The 20,121-nt window shown below is 47.3% G+C and overlaps 1 protein-coding gene across 2 annotated transcripts; it reads right to left on the reverse strand.

Annotated features, from left to right (window-relative positions):
* Positions 1 to 620: 620 nt before the first annotated feature.
* On the reverse strand, positions 621 to 14,832 carry cdaa (cytidine deaminase a). Of its 2 annotated transcripts, none has more exons than XM_072271667.1 (4): positions 14,553 to 14,832; positions 12,369 to 12,480; positions 5,916 to 5,970; positions 621 to 5,663 (listed from the first exon to the last, which is right to left on the reverse strand). In XM_072271667.1, exons 1-4 carry the CDS (start codon positions 14,707 to 14,709, stop codon positions 5,550 to 5,552), a joined length of 438 nt encoding a protein of 145 aa, XP_072127768.1. In that variant the 5' UTR covers positions 14,710 to 14,832; the 3' UTR covers positions 621 to 5,549. The 2 variants fall into 2 exon arrangements, with proteins under 2 accessions (XP_072127768.1, XP_072127767.1); XM_072271666.1 differs by having other exon boundaries at positions 5,916 to 5,973.
* Positions 14,833 to 20,121: the final 5,289 nt, after the last annotated feature.

A 20,121-nucleotide genomic window follows, 5' to 3' on the forward strand; every position in this document is an offset into this window, starting at 1 on the left:
TGACTCCAGCCTGCATCGCTCTCTGGGTCACTGAGGCGCACAAGCCTCCAAACCACAATAAGGTTGTGGGCCTCTTGGAGGCCTTGTAAAACCACTCATTGTTAAACTAACAAACAACAGAAAATCTGCAGGTGCTGGAAATCCGAGCAACACACACAAAATGCCAGAGGAACTCAGCAGGCCAAGCAGCATCTATAGAAAAAAATTACAGTAAACGTTTCGGGCCGAAGCCCTTCGGCAGGACTAATCTACAAATGACTTTGGATTTCTGATACACAGATTTTCTCCCTGCCCCTGTTTCAGTTTTTACACTTTCTCTATCCCTACAATATGCACCCGATGCCCACCTGATAACTCCAGGGGAGGCTTCACCTGATACCTCAGCTGCCCACCTGATAGTTTGCTCAGATGGCCCACGCTCAGGTCAGTGAACTGGGCACGGGCGGTAATTGGAGCAGTGTCCAAAACCCAAGCTAACAACAGCTCCTGCGCCACACCTGCCCCAAAACCCACACTACCTTGCCCTTTGGAAATATGATCAATATGTAACACAATACTATTTATAACATAATTATTCGGCACTTTGAGGGCAGGGCCTGCATGGGTTTAGTGTAGCACCCATCTCACTGCTCCATCTCACAGTGGGAATAGAACATATTATATTTTTTTACCATTCAGTTACAGACTAACAGACAGGTTCCATACGTACAGGGTCCATAAGTTTTATCCTTGTCATGAAATACACAAAATTCCCTTGATATTTATTTATGTGTTCAGATACGACTCTTCTGGCCCCTTGCGCCACACCGCCCAGCAATACCCAAATTTCATTTTTAAAATCTTTTTGATTAATTATTATTGAACAAAAAAAATACTTGACGGTAATCAAGTCAACATGTCAATATGTACAATGAGGAATTAAATTACCAAATAACTGATTAACAAAGCAAGACAATATATCAATAATAAGAAGGAAAAATAAAGTGTTAAGAATATTTTTTTAAGGAAAAAAAAAAGGAAAAAAAAGAACCCCTACTAACTAAAACAAAAAAACCCTGCTAACAAAAAAAAAATTTAAAAAAAGACATCGGGAGCACAACCCCGGAGCTATACGCCATACAAGCTCCCATTAAAAAAAAACATCGATCTGCCAACTCAAATAAAAAAAACAATTCCCAAATTAATCCTTGGACAACTAACCTTACCAGCAGCGGGTCTTTGGGAGGAAACCAAAGCGGTTACGGGGAGAATGTACAAACTCCTTACAGGCCTCAGTAGGAATTGAACCCACACCACCTGCACTATAAACTGTTGTGCTAATTCCAGGCTACCAAGCTAATGTTGTATACCATACCTCTAGAATACTGAAAAACTACAAAACACTAATAATAAAGGATTTTACTACAACTAAGAGAGGAAACTAACTCTGCTCTTTCTAGAAACGTATATTTGTACATATGTTGGATTTTTGAATTTAATAATATGGGAGCTCACTTGTATGTAGGGGTGTCCATAAATCGGGCATTAGTAATATAGGAATAGTCTCTTCACCATTTCTCTTCACCATTTACACCTCGGACTTCAACTACTGCACAGAGTCTTGTCATCTTCAGAAGTTTTCTGATGACTCTGCCATAGTTGGATGTATCAGCAAGGGAGATGAGGCTGAGTACAGGGCTACGGTAGGAAACTTTGTCACATGGTGTGAGCAGAATTATCTGCAGCTTAATGTGAAAAAGACTAAGGAGCTGGTGGTAGATCTGAGGAGAGCTAAGGCACCGGTGACCCCTGTTCCCATCCAGGGGGTCAGTGTGGACATGGTGGAGGATTACAAATACCTGGGGATACAAATTGACAATAAACTGGATTGGTCAAGAACACTGGACTGCTCAAAGAAGACTACAAGAACGGTCAGAGCTGTCTCTATTTCTTGAGGAGACTGAAGTCCTTTAACATCTGTCGGACGATGCTGAGGATGTTCTACGAGTCTGTGGTGGCCAGTGGGATCATGTTTACTGTTGTGTGCTGGGGCAGCAGGCTGAGGGTGGCAGACACCAACAGAATCAACAAACTCATCCGAAATGCTTCATCAGGAGAAAGGAAGGGGGAAGATGTTAGAATAAGGAGGTGGGGGGGGGGAATGGAGGTGAAAGGTGAAGCCAAGTGGGAGGGAAGGGGGGGGGAATGAAGTAAGACGCAGGGAAGTGAAAGGTGGAAAAGGTAGAGGGCTGTTGAAGAAGGAATCTGATAGGAAAGGAGAGTGGACCATTAGAGAAACAGAAGGAGGGGGGACATCGGGGGAGGAGTATATGAGGAGATGAGATAAAACAAGGGGGGAGGAGAATAGAAATTGAAGAAAAGGGAAGGGGAGGGGAAAGAATTATCAGAGGCTGCAGAAATCAATGCTGATGCCATCAGGTTGGAGGATACCTGGATGGAGTATGAGATGTCGCTCCTGCAACCTGAGAGTGGCCTCATTGTAGCAGAAAAAAAGACCGTGGACTGTGTCCCATAGATGCTGCCTGGCCTGCTGCGTTCACCAGCATTTTGTGTGCCACACTCAGGTTGGAGGAACAACATCTTATATTCCGTCTGGGTAGCCTCCAACCTGATGGCATGAACATTGACTTCTCTAACTTCCGTTAATGCCCCTCCTCCCCTTCTTACCCGACTCCTTATTTATTTATTTATTATTTTAAATTTTTTTCCCTTTCTCTCTCTGTCTCTTTTCTCTCTCTGTCCCTATCACTATACCCCTTGCCCATCCTCTGGGCTCCGCTCCCCCTTTCTTTCTCCCTGGGCCTCCTGTCCCATGATCCTCTCATATCCCTTTTGCCAATCACCTGTCCAGCTCTTGGCTCCATCCCTCCCCTTCCTGTCTTCTCCTATCACTCTGGATCTCCCCCTCCCCCTCCGACTTTCAAATCTCTTACTCTTCCTTCAGTTAGTCCTGACGAAGGGTCTCGGCCCGAAATGTCGACTGTACCTCTTCCTAGAGATGCTGCCTGGCCTGCTGCGTTCACCAGCAACTTTGTGTGTGTGGAGTAGAATTCTCTCACACAGCGGGAGGTGTGTATGTGGAACAAGCTGCCAGAGGAGGCTGTGGAGGGGAGGGGAAGGGAAGGGGGGGTGATCTTTACTGCACATTTAGAAGGGGACACGGATAGGAAATGTTGAGAAGGATATAGGCCAAACGGGAGCAGCTGAGGTGGGTAACTCGATGGCCTGGATGAGCTGGGTCGAAGTGCCTGTTTCCACACTCTGATGTGGTGGCTCCTGTTAAGTTTCCGACCTGGAGACTGACACACCAAGGAGCCGTGAGTGGAAGGGGAGAGCGTGCAGTTATCAAAGGGGGATTCACCTCCTTACCCTGAAGAGAGTGCCGCTGCTGGATCAGCTGGATAGAGTCGAGTGTAGTTGACTAAAATCCTGGAGGTAATTCACATCCCGCCATAGCCGGTTGTGATCCGGTCCACGGACACTTTCCCCCAAATCTCATTCTGTTCCGTTCCCCGGACACCTTGACGCTGTACTCTGTCAAACGCTGTCGGCTCACTCTGGATTTCAGCTCTCTTTATGCTGCTTTGGACCAAAGCCTGGAGCTCCAGAGATGAATGGATGGGAATAGGCAGGAAGACCAGGCACAGAGTGAAGCTTTCTCTACACTGACCCTATTAGAGACGTCCAGGGCGGACACGGCACAGCTTTGATAAAGAGGAAATCTCCCACCACACTGACCCAATGTTCTCAGGGTGGAAAGTGTGGGTACAGAGAGAGCAAGGCTCCCTTTACACCTCCCTCTATTGGACATCTCCCCCTGCAAACCAGTGTGTACAGATATCTACAGAGCAATGCTCCCTCTACATCAGGACTTCCCAACTTGGGGTCCACAGGGCCCTTGCTGGATGGTATTGGCCCACGGCATAAAAAAAAGTTGGTAACCAATATCTGAAGGGGCTGCTCCTCAAGACTTGGTCACACTTCAGCCCCGCGCTCCTGATACATGGGCACCCAGGACGGCGGGGGGGGGGGCCATTCACAGGTCCGGGCGGTGGACAGTTGAGAACTCTGCCAGGGCCACCCGCCTGCCCCTCTTCCAGGGTAAACTTCATGCCCTAGTGTCCTTGGAGAAGGAGCAGTGGGGAATTTCCGGAAACTGTTTTATAGACAGTAATAGTCATATTTTAATTTGAATGGGTTCATTGTCCTGTAAAACAGGGATGGGCAGTAAATGCCAGCAATGCCCACATCCCGTAAATGAATTTTTAAAAATTCCTCATGTTTGTATTTTGTGCACTTGGGTGTAAATAAACTTTTGTAGTTTTGTTTAAAAGAAAAGGTTGGGAACTCCTGCTCTACGCTCTTCCCCACCCTTTGAAAACAAGACAGGTTAGAAAGCTCCTTCTACTCTTTTCCACTAAGCATTCCCAAGGGTCCTGAGGTCCAGAGTTGAGTGGACAAAAGTAATGCGGGCACAGAGACATCACCCATAAGATATTCCCAGTGGGGGGTACAGCCCCGGTCAGATACAGAACATTAAGTGTTCCTCAGATACTCCCGGTTCAGATACACCATGGACCAGAACTCTACACTGTCATTAAGCTCCATGGAGGGTACGCCATGTATTAGACACAGTCCAAAGCTCTGCCTATGTCACTTCTGGAGTAGGTACCGCACAGGCTAAACACAGAGTAAAGCTCCCTCTGCATTTTGACTTTCAGACCCCCGCCACCCCGTCCTAGGTTAGATGCACAAAAACTGAGTATTGCAGACAGTTCTGGTCACCCTACCATAGGAAGGATGTGGAGGCTTTGGAGAGGGTGCAGAAGAGGTTTACCAGGATGCAGCCTGGTTTAGAGGACGTGTGCTATCACGAGAAGCTGGATAAACTTAGATTGTTTCAATGGAGCACTGGAGGCTGAGGGGAGATCTGATAGAAGTTTATAAGATTATGAGAGGCATCGATAGAGTGGGCAGAGAGTATCTGTTTCCCAGGGTAGAAACATCTAATACCAAGAGGGTGAGAGGGGACAGGTTCAGGGGGGATTAAGGGGTAAGTTTTTACCCAGGGAGTGGTGGCTGCCTGCTATGGTGGCAGAGGCAAGTACATTAGAGGCTTTTAAGAGACGTTTGGATGTGAGGAAGATGGAGGGACTTGGGCATTGTGTAGGTAGAGGGATTAGTGTTTGAGTGGTTTTGATTTACTTTTCAGCTGGTTCAGCACAACATTGCAGGTGGAATGGCCTGTCCCTGTGCTATACTGGTCTATGTCCTAAAATCACCCAAGTGGTACAACAACTTCATTCCAGCTGCTGGCGTGACGTAGTCTAAATCGCCGGAGTGATTGGTGAAATTTTCTTCCTGATATTAAATGAAATAAAACTAATTCAACATCATTTGTGTCTAGAACTTTTCAAATATTCAAAACCATAACATCACAAATACATCACCATTTCAAAGAGAATTAAATATAATTTAAAATTATACAAAGCGTGTGTCCAGACTGTATTTTCTGCTCTGAACTCCCTGCGCACCAGGTCTGCTCAGGTTCACTTGGTCTGTAGGTCCTCGGGTCCAAAGGACATGGGCAGGAGTTCTTCTACAGTCATCGTCTTGCGGGTCATATCGGGCTTCGTCATGTGGACCTCCCACTTCATTCCGAACTGCGATGGGATGGGGGGTGGGGGGAGGCGAGAGTTGGGGGAAGGGAGGTGAGGGGGAGCAAGTGAAATACAGGTTGGTAATTCTTCACAACCGGCAGATTTTTCTTCCCAAACCTTTTAAATAATGACGACCCCAGATCCCGGACAGACTACAGACCCCACCCCACAGAATGTCCAATAGAACCCAGCCTGAGCCCCATGCTCACTGCCTGCCTCACAGGCCACTGGGAAACACTGGACACAAGATCTCACCTCTCTCATGACCTGCCTGCATGCTCCACAGGGAGTGATGAAGTCATCGGCCCTGCTGCTGAAAGAAAACGGAACAGCTTTAAAACCTCATTGGCGTCAGCCAGAGCGATGTATGTAAACAAAATATGAGTGTGCATCATTCCTCTAATTTGTGTCTAGCCTCAACGTGGCAGCAGAGGAGGCCATAGAAACGCCTGTCAGTCTGGGAATGGGAAGTGCAATTAAAATGGTTGGTCACCAGGAGGTCTCAGTGGTCGATGAACCAATTTCCAACGCCCCCCCACCAATCAGAATCTGGTCTCATCGATGTAGAGCAGGCCACATTTGGAGAACCTGACACAGTAAATTACACGCAACACACATAAAAGTTGCTGGTGAACGCAGCAGGCCAGGCAGCAACTCTAGGAAGAGGTACAGTCGACGTTTCGGGCCAAGACCCTTCGCCAGGACTAACTGAAAGAAGAGATAGTAAGAGATTTGAAAGTGGGAGGGGGAGGGGGGGAGACCTGAAATGATAGGAGAAGACAGGAGGGGGAGGGGTGGAGCCAAGAGCTTTACAGTTGATCGGCAAAAGGGATATGAGTAAATAACACCAAAGGATTCAAGTGTCTCATCTGTTCCGGGTCCTGAATGGTGGTGAGGGCAGAGGGGTAGGGGCAGATGTAATACTGAGCACGGTTCCAGGGATAAGTTCCTGGAGAGAGAATCGGTGGGGAGGCACGAACAAATTGCAGAGAGAGTGATCCCTGCGGAAAGCAGAGGGTGGAAGGGAGGTGAAGATTGGTGCTCTGATCCCATTGGAGAAGTTGCGGAGAATTGTACGTTGGATGCATAAGGGATACAGATGAGGACTGCATCAATAACAGTGGGAAAGGGGGGTGGTGCCCTTGTTTTCTGGTTAAGGAGGACATCTCGCATGTCCTGGAGTACGAAGTTTCATCATGCGGGTGAGGAACTGAGAAGAGGGAAGTGCATCTTTGCAAGCAACAAGGTAGGAAGGTGTGTAGTCGAGGTAACTGTGGGTGTCAGTGGGCTTGTCAGTAGATAACTTGTCTCCCAAGATGAAGACAGAGATCAAGAAAAGGGACAGAGATGTCGGAGGTGGACGGAGTGAAGTAGGAGGAAGTTGCGAGTGAGATTGCTGAAATTGACGAGCTCAGCATGGCTGCAGAAATTAGCACCAATGCAGTCGTCAATGTAGCAGACAACAGTTGGGAAGCATTCCTCATGTAGGTTTGGAACATGGACTGTGCCACACAGCCAAGGAAAAGCCAGGCATAAATGGTCCCATGTACGTGTCCATGGCCACACTTTGGGTCTGAAGAAAGCAGGATGAGCTGCAAGTTGCTGGATAGAGGAGGGTGTTCGTGGAGGAAACTGGTTGGGCTTGTCTTCAAGAAAGAACAGAGCCCTTCAAACTTCCTGACGGGGGGGGAAGGGGACAGAAGTGTACAGAGACTGGACGTCCATGGTAAAAGTGAGGTGGTCACGGGAATGGAACTGAAGGTTGTTGAAGTGGTGAAGGTGTCATGGATATAGGTGGAAAGGGGTTGAACCAAGGGCACAAGATGGAGTGGAGATACAAGGACACAAGTTTGATTAGGGCAGCAGCAGGTAGAAGCAATGGGCCTACTGGGGCAATTTTGTTTGTGGATCTTGAGAAGGAGGTAGTACAGGCAGTGCAGGGCTGAGGAACAATTAGGTTGGAGGCTGCAGAGAGATCTCCAGAGGTGATGAGGTCGATGATGGGGTGGGAGACAGTGGCCTGATGCTTCTCAGTAGGGTTTTGGTTAAGTGGTAAGTAAGAGGCAGTGTCCAAGAGTTGCCATCTGGCCTCTGCAAGGTAGAGTCCACGTAGAGGTGGGGGAAGGTGGAGGTAAAGGAAATGAAGCCTTGCTACAATTGTGTGGTGTTGGTGAGATCACATCTAGAGCACCAGGTACAGTTCTAGCCCCTTAACTCAGAAAGGATATCACAGCACAGGACGGATTCCATCAGACAGTGAGCCAGGAGCGGATTTAGGCCGACTGGCCCATCAAACTGGCCATTTAGTCGACTGATTTCATTTTCAACTCCATTCTCCCACCTTAACCCCTCCACCAAGCAAGACTCTGTCCACCTCTGCCTCACTGACTTGGTCTCCACTATCCTCAGTGGCAGTGAATTCCACAGAATGGCCACCCCATATTCAGAAACTCCTCCTCATCTCAGTTCGAAAGGGACTTCCCTTCATTCTGAGGCAGTACCCTCAGGTCTACTGACGGAAACACCCTTTCTGCATCCACTCTATCCAGCTCTTTCAGTATTCTTCGGAACTCCATTGAGTAATGGTCCAGAGACAGTGAACGCTCCTCTTAAATTAACATTCATTCCTGTGATTATAACCATATAACAATTATAGCACAGAAACAGGTCATCTCGGCCCTACTAATCTGTGCCGAACGCTTACTCTCACCTAGTCCCACCGACCTGCACTCAGCCCATAACCCTCCATTCCTTTCCTGTCCATAGCTGTCCAATTTAACTTTAAACGACAACATCGAACCTGCCTCAACCACTTCTGCTGGAAGCTCGTTCCACACAGCTACCAGTCTCTGAGTAAAGAAGTTCCCCCTCATGTTACCTCATGTTACCCCTCATGTTACCCCTAAGCTTTTGCCCTTTAACTCTCAACTGATGTCCTCTTGTTTGAATCTCCCCTACTCTCAATGGAAAAAGCCTATCCATATCAACTCTATCTATCCCCTCAAAATTTTAAATACCTCTATCAAGTTCCCCCTCAACCTTCTACGCTCCAAAGAATAAAGACCCGACTTGTTCAACCTTTCTCTGTAACTTAGGTGATGAAACCCAGGTAACATTCTAGTAAATTTTCTCTGTACTCTCTCAATTTTGTTGACATCTTTCCTATAATTCGGTGACCAAAACTGTACACAATACTCCAAATTTGGCCTCACCAATGCCTTGTACAATTTCAACATTACATCCCAACTCCTATACTCAATGCTCTGATTTATAAAGGCCAGCATACCAAAAGCTATCTTCACCACCCTATCCACATGAGATTCCACCTTCAGGGAACTATGCACCATTATTCCTAGATCCCTCTGTTCTACTGCATTCTTCAATGCCCTACCATTTACCATGTATGTCCTATTTTGATTAGTCCTACCAAAATGTAGCACCTCATATTTATCAGCATTAAACCCCATCTACCATTTTTCAGCCCACTCTTCTAACTGGCCTAAATCTCTCTGCAAGCTTTGAAAACCTACTTCATTATCCACAACGCCACCTATTTTAGTATCATCTGCATACTCACTCATTCAATTTACCACCCCATCATCCAGATCATTAATGTATATTACAAACAACATTGGACACGGTACAGATCTCTGAGGCACACCACTAGTCACCGGCCTCCAATCTGACACACAGTTATCCACCACTACACTCTGGCGTCTCCCATCCAGCCACTGCTGAATCCATTTTACTACTTCAATATTAATACCTAATGATTGAAACTTCCTAACTAACCTTCTGTGTGAAACCTTGTCAAAGGCCTTACTGAAGTCCATATAGACAATATCCACCGCTTTACCCTCGTCAATTGTCCTAGTAACCTCTTCAAAAAATTCAATAAGATTTGTCAAACATGACTTTCCACATACAAATCCATGTTGACTGTTCCTAATCAGACCCTGTCTATCCAGATAATTATATACACCATCTCTAAGAATACTTTCCATCAATTTACCCACCACTGACGTCAAACTCACATACAGCTTGGCACCAGTGTCGTCACAGAGCAATATGTGATTAAGTGCCTTGCTCAAGGACACAACACGTTCCCTCGGCTGGGGCTCGAACTCACGACCTTCAGGTAGCTAGTCCAATGCCTTAACTACTTGGCCACGTGCCCACACAGGTTTAGAACCCTTTTTAAACAATGGAACAACATGAGCAATACGCCAATCCTCCGGCACCATCCCTGTTTCTAATGACATTTGAAATATTTCTGTCAGAGCCCCTGCTATTTCCACACTAACTTCCCTCAAGGTCCTAGGGAATATTCTGTCAGAACCCGGAGACTTATCCACTTTTATATTCCTTAAAAGCGCCAGTACTTCCTCTTCTTTAATCATCATAGTTTCTATAACTTCCCTACCTGTTTCCCTTACCTTACACAATTCAATATCCTTCTCCTTAGTGAATACCGAAGAAAAGAAATTGTTCAAAATCTCCCCCATCTCTTTTGGCTCCACACATAGCTGTCCACTCTGATTCTCTAAGGGACCAATTTTATCCCTCACTATCCTTTTGCTATTAATATAACCGTAGAAACCCTTTGGATTTATTTCCACCTTACTTGCCAAAGCAACCTTGTATCTTCTTTTAGCTTTTCTAATTTCTTTCTTTCTAAAGATTCTTTTTACATTCTTTATATTCCTCGAGCACCTCATTTACTCCATGCTGCCTATATTTATTGTAGATATCTCTCTTTTTCCGAACCAAGTTTCCAATATCCCTTGAAAACCATGGCTCTCTCAAATTTTTAACCTTTCCTTTCAACCTAACAGGAACATAAAGATTCTGTACCCTCAAAATTTCACCTTTAAATGACCTCCATTTCTCTGTTACATCCTTCCTTTAAAACAAGTTGTCCCAATCCACTCCTTCTAAATCCTTTTGCATCTCCTTAAAGTTAGCCTTTCTCCAATCAAAAATCTCAACCCTGGGTCCAGACCTATCCTTCTCCATAATTATATTGAAACTAATGGCATTGTGATCACTGGACCCGAAGTGCTCCCCAACACAAACCTCCGTCACCTGACCTATCTCATTCCCTAACAGGAGATCCAACACTGCCCCTTCTCTAGTTGGTACCTCTATATATTGCTGCAAAAAACTATCCTGCACACATTTTACAAACTCCAAACCATCCAGCCCTTTTACAGTATGGGCTTCCCAGTCTATGTGTGGAAAATTAAAATCTCCCACAATCACAACCTTGTGCTTACTACAAATATCTGCTATCTCCTTACAAATTTGCTCCTCTAATTCTTGCTCCCCATTTGGTGGTCTATAATACACCCCCACAAGTGTTACTACACTTTTCCCATTCCTCAATTCCACCCAAATAGCCTCCTTAGACGAGCCCTCTAATCTATCCTGCCAGGGCACCGCTGTAATATTTTCTCTGACAAGCAATGCAACACCTACCTCTCTTGTCCCTCCGATTCTATCACACCAGAAGCAATGAAATCCAGGAATATTTAGTTGCCAATCACACCCCTCCTGCAACCATGTTTCACTAATAGCTACAACATCATACTTCCAGGTATCAATCCATGCTCTAAGCTCACCCACCTCTCTTATAATGCTCCTAGCATTAAAATAAGTGCATTTAAGAAATTTTCCACTTCTTGCTCTGTTTATCACTAATGGTGCGAACAACTTTACAATCTCCTTTTTCTTCCTTCTCCCCTACATCTGTTCCTAAACTCTGGTTCCCCTCCCCCCTTGTATCTAGTTTAAATCCACTGCAGCCTCTCTAGCAAACCTACCTGCAAGAATATTTTCCCCCCCGCCAGTTCAGATGTAAACCGCCCTGCCAGAACAGGTCCCACTTTCCCTGGAAAACTGCCCAATTATCTATAAATCTGAAGCCCTCCCTCCTGCACCATGTCTTCAGCCACGTGTTGATCTGCGCTATCTTACTATTTCTAAACCTGCCTGCACGTGGCACTGGTAGCAAGCCTGAGATTACAAGCCTCGTCTGGAGACAGCACATCTTTCCTTAAGTAGTGGGGGGGGGGGGGGGGGTTGGCTCAAAGTACAAAAGGAGGTTCCCCAAACTACTTCTGAGATGATACGGTTGTCCTCCAAGAAAGGTTGGATGGTTTAGATCCACATGCGATATACAAGGACAGGGTAGATCTTGAGATGTCTCCAGTAGTCAGAATATCTCTAACAAGGGGATATATTTACAAGATAAAGATAGCTCATTTAAAGAAGACATATAGACATTATTTTTCTTGGGGGGGGGGAGCGAGCCTTCTCTGGTCACGAGAGCTATGCCGTCCTTAAGATAAGGGATTTATATTTTTGAGTGACTGGAGAACCATGGGCTGTAGGGAACTGGAACAAGGGAGGAGATGAGGTCTGAGGTAGATCAGCCAAGATTTTATAGAAAGGGGGTCAGGCTAGAGGGGCCAAGTAGCCTACTCATGGTCTATTTCTTCTGTTCCCAGGATGAAAGCAGCCCCTCTGAAGCCTCTGTGTGAGACGGGGGTGGGGTCTGTCCACTCTGACGCCTCTCCCCGGGGTCATTCTGACCTCGTTCAGCCCAACCCTCCTGATTCCAGAGCATCTGCAGCACGTCATACTGGGGGCCGGTGGAGAAAGTGCGAATGCCTCGAGGGGGGTCACGCTTCCAGATGCCGCGGGTACCTGGCGATGGCGATGGACTTGAACTTGGTGCAGCCTTCCGACACGGCCTTGTGAATGGCAACTCTCTCGGCACAGATGCCCACCGTTAAGCTTGCGTTTTCGATGTTACAGCCTGGGGAACGAGGAGAATGGGTCAGTGGCCGCACTCTGCGCCATCTCTTTGATTTAGGACCCCCCCTTCCCCTCAGGTTCACCCCTCCCTTACCTACAGGAATCTCCACTCACCCCACCCACAGGGACGTTGTCCCAGATATCTCCACTCTCCCCACCCACAGGGGCTGATCTTGGATTTAACCCCCCCCGTGTCCCAGGAGTCTTCCTCCTCCTTCACCCACGGCGATTGACCTTAGATTCTCCCGCCTCCCTCACCCACAGAGACCACTCCCTCCTGAGGAATCAACCCCCCCCCCCAGCAGGCCAGCTGGTGTCGGGGTGTGCGGGGCCCTGTTATCCAGCAGATTGGTCAGACTGGGTGCCCGTGGGTCAGCAAAGACCAAATCCCGACTCATCTGTGGTCACTCTTGGTCAGTAGAGGCCGGAGCAGGTAATGGATTTCTCTTTTGGGCCACATCCAAAAGAGAGCTTGCTAAACAGAGGAGGCTGCTAGGGAGCAGGTCTAGAGAGGGAAGGGAGAATGTTTTGGGGTAAGAGGTACAGGAATGCCATGGTTAAAATTCAGCGATGAGGAAATGGGTGTAGAATTGACAGCTCACCCGATCTGTTCCACAATTCAAGTCAAGTCAAGTCAAGTTTATTGTCATTTCGACCGTAAGCTGCTGGTACAGTACACAGTGAAAACGAAACAACGTTCCTCCAGGACCCTGCTGCTACATGAAACAACACAAAACTACACTAGACTATGTCAGACAGCACAAGGCTACACTAGATTACGTAAAACAAACACAAAAGCTACACTAGACTACAGACCTACACAGGACTACATAAAGTGCACAAAAGAGTGCAGGGCAATACAATAATTAATAAACAAGACAATAGGCACAGTAGAGGACAAATTACAATGTAATAATAAATGATGTAGACTAGTCTAGACTCTTGAGTATCGAGGAGTCTGATGGCTGGGGGGAAGAAACTATTCAATACAAGATTAGAGCTGATCTTCAGAACTACATTTCCCAGCCCCTCCGTGGACAAAGCTCTACTAATCTCCCCCTGGAATAAGTCCAATGACTGGGCGCCCAGAGTCCTCTGGGGAGGAGGGTTTCAAAGGAGAAGCTTTCCTCGTCATCTCGATCCTATCCTAGATCCTTATCCTGCGACTGACTCCTGGCTCTGGATAGGCCAGGCGACAGTCTGTGTGCCCTGAGAAAGTTTATTCTCTGCAACAAAATTTTCTTCCACATGCCAGACTCCTAATGGACACACCTTGCCCTAAGACTCAGGCCCCACCCGGCTCACGGCTGTTGTCCTCCCTCTAGCACAGGTAGGGAAGGAGTCAAGACTAGTGAGAGAGAGGAATAAAGCAGGAAAAGGCCCTTCTGCCGTGTCAACCATCAACAACACACTCACACTCAAAGTAAAAGTAAAAAAGAAAAGTAACAATTATCTGAAGCACGTATATGTTACCATATCTCACCATGAGATTTATCTTCTTCCGGGCATTTACAGAAAAATAGATACAACAGACTTCACAAAAACAAAAGCAAAGACTGACAACCAATGTGCAAAAGACGGCAAAGTGTGCAAATTAAAATTAAAATACCGACAACGTGAGTTGGAAAGAGTCAAGGGTTGTAGAATCAGTTCGGAGTTGCCGTGGGTGAGATTATCCACGCCGATTTAGGAGCCCGATATTGGTATGGCAACTGTTCCTGAAACAATCAATAATTCCTTTTATTCCCCCCTCCCCCCCAATTCCAGATTCCACCTCTCACCCACACACTCGGGGCAACTTAGAGCAGTTAATTTACCCCCGTGCACTTCGTGTGGCACCGCCGGAGCGTCCCGAGGAACCGCGAGAACGCGCAAATGACTAACAACGCCGGAGGTCGGGATCGAACCCGGGGTCCCCGGCTGCGCCTCCGTGTCTTCCACAGAAGTCTAACAGAACCGCACTGAATACAGACCACCTGCTCCTCCGTCCTCACGGAAGTTACCTGCGTTACATTCACCTCCCTCAGCCCAGCCGCCTGGCGTGGGTTAGCGGTGCGCGGCCAGCCGCCTCACCTGTGAAGATCTTCCCATCCTCGGTCAGGAGAGCGGCGCCCACCGGGAACCCGCTATACGGAGAGTAAGAACAGGCCTTGGCCTCGTGGCTTTTCTCGATCAGCTTGTCGGCCTCCTGCGCTTTCTGGGTGGCTGTTTGCTCCGCGGGAGTGCACATCCTGTCCTGTCACACACACGGAGGCCGGCTTTAGACAACGCCGAGAAGGCTCCCGTGTCAGAGACGGACTGTACGCGCGTGTGTGTGTCTGTGAGCGCTGTTAGCTGGAGCCGGCCAAACACGTGTCAGCAGCACGGGATGAGGCAATTAGCCTTCTCGGAGAATTTACACTTCCTATTTAGAATGCGAGGTGTGTGGGGATGAATTGGATCCTGCTGGGAGTGAGTGGGAGTTCTACTGGGAGTGGTTAAAGTAGGTACTGATGTAGTGGAAATAGCTCTGGATGGATGAGTGAGGTTTCTGCTGGGAGTGAGTGGGAGTTCTGCTGGGAGTGGCGGTGTAGTGGAAATAGCTCTGCCTGGATGAGTGAGGTTTCTGCTGGGAGTGAGTGGGAATGGGTTGCAGTTCTGTTGGGAACAGTTGGCAGATATGCTGAGACTAGAGGGTTTCAGCTGGGAGTAGGTGGCAGGTCTGTTGGGAACAGTTGGCAGATATGCTGAGGCTAGAGGGTTTCTGCTGGAAGTGAATGGGAGTTCTGCTGGGAGTAGGTGGCAGGTCTGTTGGGAAAGGGTAGCAGGTGTGTTGGGACTGAGTGGGGAGTTTCTGTAGGGTGGGGGTGGGAGTTAGGCTTTTGAGAAGGGGTAGCAGATGCAGTATGTTGGGTACATGGGGGGGTTTCTGCTGGGAATGAGTAGCAGTTCTGTTGCAGACAGTAGATGTGCTGGGACTGAGTGGGGGTTTCTGCTGGGAGCGAATGGATGTTCAGCTGGGAGTGAGTAACTGTTCTGTCTGGAACAAATAACAGATGTGTTGGGGGTAAGTGGGAGTTTCTGCCAGGAGTGTGTGGCAGTTCTGTTTGGAACAGGTCATAGATGTGCTGGGACTGAGTGGGAGTTTCTGCTGGGACACTGGGATCCATTCTTACTCGTGCTCCTTCCCTCTTTCTCCCTTGTACTGTTGCTGCCTCCTGCACTCAGTGGAAACTATAGCCACCAGTTTCCACCATGACCTCACGTTCACGTGGTCCTGTGACTCCCCTCCCCCCCCCACCAACACTTCCCACTCTGTATGTGTCTCCCTCCCAGACCACTTAGCCACAAACGAACATTACAAGCCCACAGACTCCTGTAACTATGGTGATGCTACTTCCTCCCATCCTGCCTCTTACTCCAGTCCAGTCTCCCAGTTCCTCAATCTTGTTTGGATGATGAGGGTTTTGACATTTGCCTCGTTCTTGGTCGGTGGCTTCTCACCCAACATGCTTGACAAAGATGTTCTCATTTCATCTACATTCCACGTCTCTGCTCTCCCCCTCCCCCCACCCCATCCACTCCTCCAGGACAGAGAAATAAAATAATTCCCCCGGTCCTCACCTTCTAGCCACCAATCTGCACTCAACCAATCAAAGTTCAAAGTACATTTACTATCAAAGTACATATATATCTACCTTGAGATTCATTTTCTTGCAGGCATTCACAGTAGTGCAAAGAAATACATTAGAATCAGTGAAAAACTGAACACAGACAAGACTGACAAGCAACCGATGTGCAAAAGGAGACAGAGTGTAAGCACACAAAATCAAGAAATAACACTGAGAACATGAGTTGTAGAATTCTCAAAAGTGCATCTGTAGGTTCTGGAATCAGTTCGGTATTGAGATGTGTGAAGTTTCTTCTTTTTCTTTCTTACACGTGTGTACCGTCAAATCTTGAATCTTGAACCACTTCCTTTGGCAGCTCATTCCACGTTGATACCACAGTCTGAAGAAAGCAAGAGGAAGGCAAAGACAAGTGATGATGGAGACAGCAGCCAGAGAACTGGAAATGAATACCAATGAATTGATCCACTTGACCCGAAACAGGAGTGTGTGGGCCATGGCAGTCAAAGCTCAAACTGGGCACGGCCCATGATGATGATGATGTTGATGATGGTGATGATGATGATGATGATGATGTTGATGGTGTTGATGATGATATTGATGGTGTTGATGATGACCACCCTCTGACTATAGACTGAGATGGAGTTAGGGTTCAAGAACCTGATGGCAGTGGGGAAGAAGCTGTTGCTGAACCTCGATGTGTGAATCTTCCAGAAGAGGGAAGATGGCGTGATCTCGAGAAGAGGGCGTGGCCCAGACAGTGGGGGTCCCTGATGATGGTCACTGCCTTGCTGAAATATTCTCATGGTGGGGAGAGCTGACCCTCTCTGTCAGTAACCCCCTGAACTGTTCCAACGAGGCCCACCACGAGCCTCCGGGCGCGTTGCAGTCTCTGGCCTCAATACTGAATTCCACAATTTTTCATGTAATGCACACTTTCTGTTTTTTTTTTCAGGGCTGGGCAGTTTCTTCGGCTTTCATAATATCAACTGAAGTTTCCTCCCTCTACGGACACTGCCTGATCCTCTGGGCATTCCTGGAAACCTCCTTTCACTTTAATTCCCTGAACCTGCTCTTACCACATTCCACAGTGTTTACCAGTCCCTTGAGTCACTCTCTGCTCACTGTCCCCACCTCATTCTCTCTCCTTCTCCATCTCTCTCTCCCTTATCCCATCTCTCCTCTCATTAATTTGTCAACCAAACTGCCCCTCAAGTTCCTGTTAAATATTTCCCCCTCGCACCTTAAACTTATACCCTCTAGTTCTTTACTCCCCAACTCTGGGGAAAAGACTGGGCACATTCACCCTATCTGTGACCCTCATGGTTTTATACACCTCTATTAGATCACCACTCAATCTCCTCCCCTCCATGGAATAGGAGTCCTGGCCTGTCCAAACTCTCATTGTAACCTGAACCCTCAAGTCCTAGCAACATCTTGTAAGTCTTTCCTACGCTCTTTCTAGTTTAGTAATATCTTTCCCAAAGCAGGGCAACCAGAACAGAACGCAATACTCCGTGCAGCCTCACCATCATCCTGTACAACCACACCAAGACCTCCCAACTTTTGTACTCAGTGGCCTGACTTAGATGAAAGCCTTCGTCACCACTGTACAACACTTTCAGGGTACCTTGGAGTAATATGAACAGGTTTGGGCCCTTTATCTTAGAAAGGATGTGCCAAGACTGGAGAGGGTTCAAAGGAGGTTCATGAAAATGATTCCAGGATTGAATGGCTTGTCATATGAAGAGCGTTTGATGACTCTGGGCCTGTATTCACTAGAATTCAGAAGAATGAGAGGTGACCTCATGAAATGGTCTAAGGCCTTCATAGAGTGGATGCGGAGAGGACGTTTCCTCTGGTGGGAGAGTCTAAGACCAGAGGAAAAAGCCTCAGAATAGAGGGGCGTCCTTTTAAAAAGGAGACAAGGAGGAACTTCTTTGGCCTGAGAGTGGTGATTCTGTGGAGTTTAGTATCACAGGCGGCTGTGGAAGCCAAGTCTTTGTGTATATTTAAGGCAGAGGTTGATAGATTCTTGATTGGTTAGGGCATGAAGGGATACAGGGAGAGGGCAGGAGATTGGGGCTGAGAGGAAAATTGGATCAGCCATGGTGAAATGGTAGAACAGACTCAAAGGGCCAAATGGCCTAATTCTGCTCCTATATCTTGTGGTCTTATGGTTCCATGTAATTGTACTCCCTCTGTAGTATGACACTCCCCAGGGTCCTGCCGTTCACTGTGAAAGTCCTACCTGAATCAGATTTATTCTTGCTGACACATGATGTGAAATTTGTTGTTTTGTGCCCCCTGTATTTTTCAATACCGGTTTAAGATGGCGCTGGTGAAACCCAGTGACTACTTGTTGGCAGCAAACAAAACACAGAATACAACAAAATACTTTATTAATAACACTGTTACCGGTAAAATTTGTGGCAAACAATCACCACAAACAATGGAGGGGCGAGTGAAAGCGAGGCTGAGGTGAAGGGTCAAAGTGAACGAGTGCAATGCGAGGACAAGGAATATTCGAGGCAAAGTCGGGGTGAGAAGAGCAGAGGAGAGGCAGATTCGTGGCCCATCCACCTAAACCAAGAGCAAGGTTTGATCAATCTAAGTGCCAGGACGATTTGGAAAGGTCGGATAAGGGCTGAAACGTGGCAGCGGGGTCCAGACCCAAGGCGTATTGATACGACAGGGATTAGGTCCTAGAGCAAGGAAGGACCTAATGCTTGGACGATTTAAACCTTGGTGCAGCTGGATTGAAAAAGGCAGGGTGTCCAGACCACAGGTGAGGGTGGGGTTGGTTCTGCTCCCTGCTCTGTGCTGAACTAAGGCTGAGGCCTGCTTCAGGCTTCGTTTCTGTGGACTCACTTTCCTTCTCAATGCTATTTGCTTACTTTTAATGTTGGCACAATTTGTTTTTTTTCCTCCCTCTGCACGTTGGGTGCTTGTTGGCCTTTCCCCCCCGCCCACATGGATTCTTTGAGTTTCTCAGTGTAACACTCTGTAAGGTTTCACTGCTAATGTAATGGTTTATCTGTAGCAGCAGTGTTTGGGTTATGACTGGAGATAACGGGGGATTTGGAATGTGTGCCATCCAATGAGAGGCGTGTTGTTTCTTCTTGTGTGCCTGAGAGCATGGATTCATGGGCTTTTGGTTCGGGAGAAGATGGAGAGAGGAGATGCCAGAACGGGGAAGTCGTAGACTGCAGGACTGAGCGGACTTGGAATGGGGTCAGACGTCAACCGCGGCAGGGGGAGATCGACAGGGAACGAACAGAAGCAAAAACAGTGAGCTTCAAAGTGCGCATCAGACTGTTTCATTAAAATGGGCCCATTTTCTTTTCTTTACTAACCCTATCATCAAATTGAGAATTATAAAGCTCAATCGTTTTAATTGCATATTGTGCGCTGTTTGTTATTTCCTGGTACTGATTTGTAACGGGAACACATCCCGCAGCATCTATCCAGACAAGATTTCTCAAGTTTGGCCGGGCCGGAGGCCATCTCCCCCTAGATTAAGCGGCTAGCCGAACCTGAGAGTTACATCTGTTTTGAGGCTGCCTGTGACATACAACCTTTGATAATAAATATGCTTTGAACTTTGATTCCCTTCTCCATTGCTCACCCTACCACCTATTTTAGTGCAAACTAATCACATCCATATTCAAACATCGATGTAGGTGACAAAGCGTGGGTTCAGCACCGACCCCTGAGGCACACCACTAACCACAGCCCTTCACTCCGAGAAAAAACTTCCATCATCACCCCCTGCTTTCTCCCATCAAGTCAATCGTGCGCCCTATTGGTAAACTCCCAGGGAGGGCGATTAGCAGACACAAGACTGAGCTTCCGGGTTTTAAACTTCACCTCAATCCCTGAGTGGGGTAAGGTTCAGTTGGTGTAGGAGGGATGAGGGGAGTGGAGTGGAAGCAGGAGCTGAGGTAGTGAGGCGCAAGCTGAGAGCTGAAAGATCTCTGCAATCTAAATCGATTTAATGAGGGCATTTTGTTAGACTGGTAAACACTACAATA

The sequence above is a fragment of the Mobula birostris genome, chromosome 11 (assembly GCF_030028105.1).
Source record: "Mobula birostris isolate sMobBir1 chromosome 11, sMobBir1.hap1, whole genome shotgun sequence".
Classification (NCBI taxonomy): domain Eukaryota; kingdom Metazoa; phylum Chordata; class Chondrichthyes; order Myliobatiformes; family Myliobatidae; genus Mobula; species Mobula birostris.

What these genes read in the sequence shown, in the direction of transcription:
- cdaa (XM_072271666.1), bottom strand. Translation starts at nt 14,709, where the DNA reads ATGTGCACTCCCGCGGAGCAAACAGCCACCCAGAAAGCGCAGGAGGCC. An exon ending in GGATGGGAAGATCTTCACAG is followed by an intron (nt 12,481 to 14,552) that starts GTGAGGCGGCTG and finishes CTCGTTCCCCAG; the next exon opens with GCTGTAACATCGAAAACGCA. An exon ending in AAGTCCATCGCCATCGCCAG is followed by an intron (nt 5,974 to 12,368) that starts GTACCCGCGGCA and finishes GTTTTCTTTCAG; the next exon opens with CAGCAGGGCCGATGACTTCA.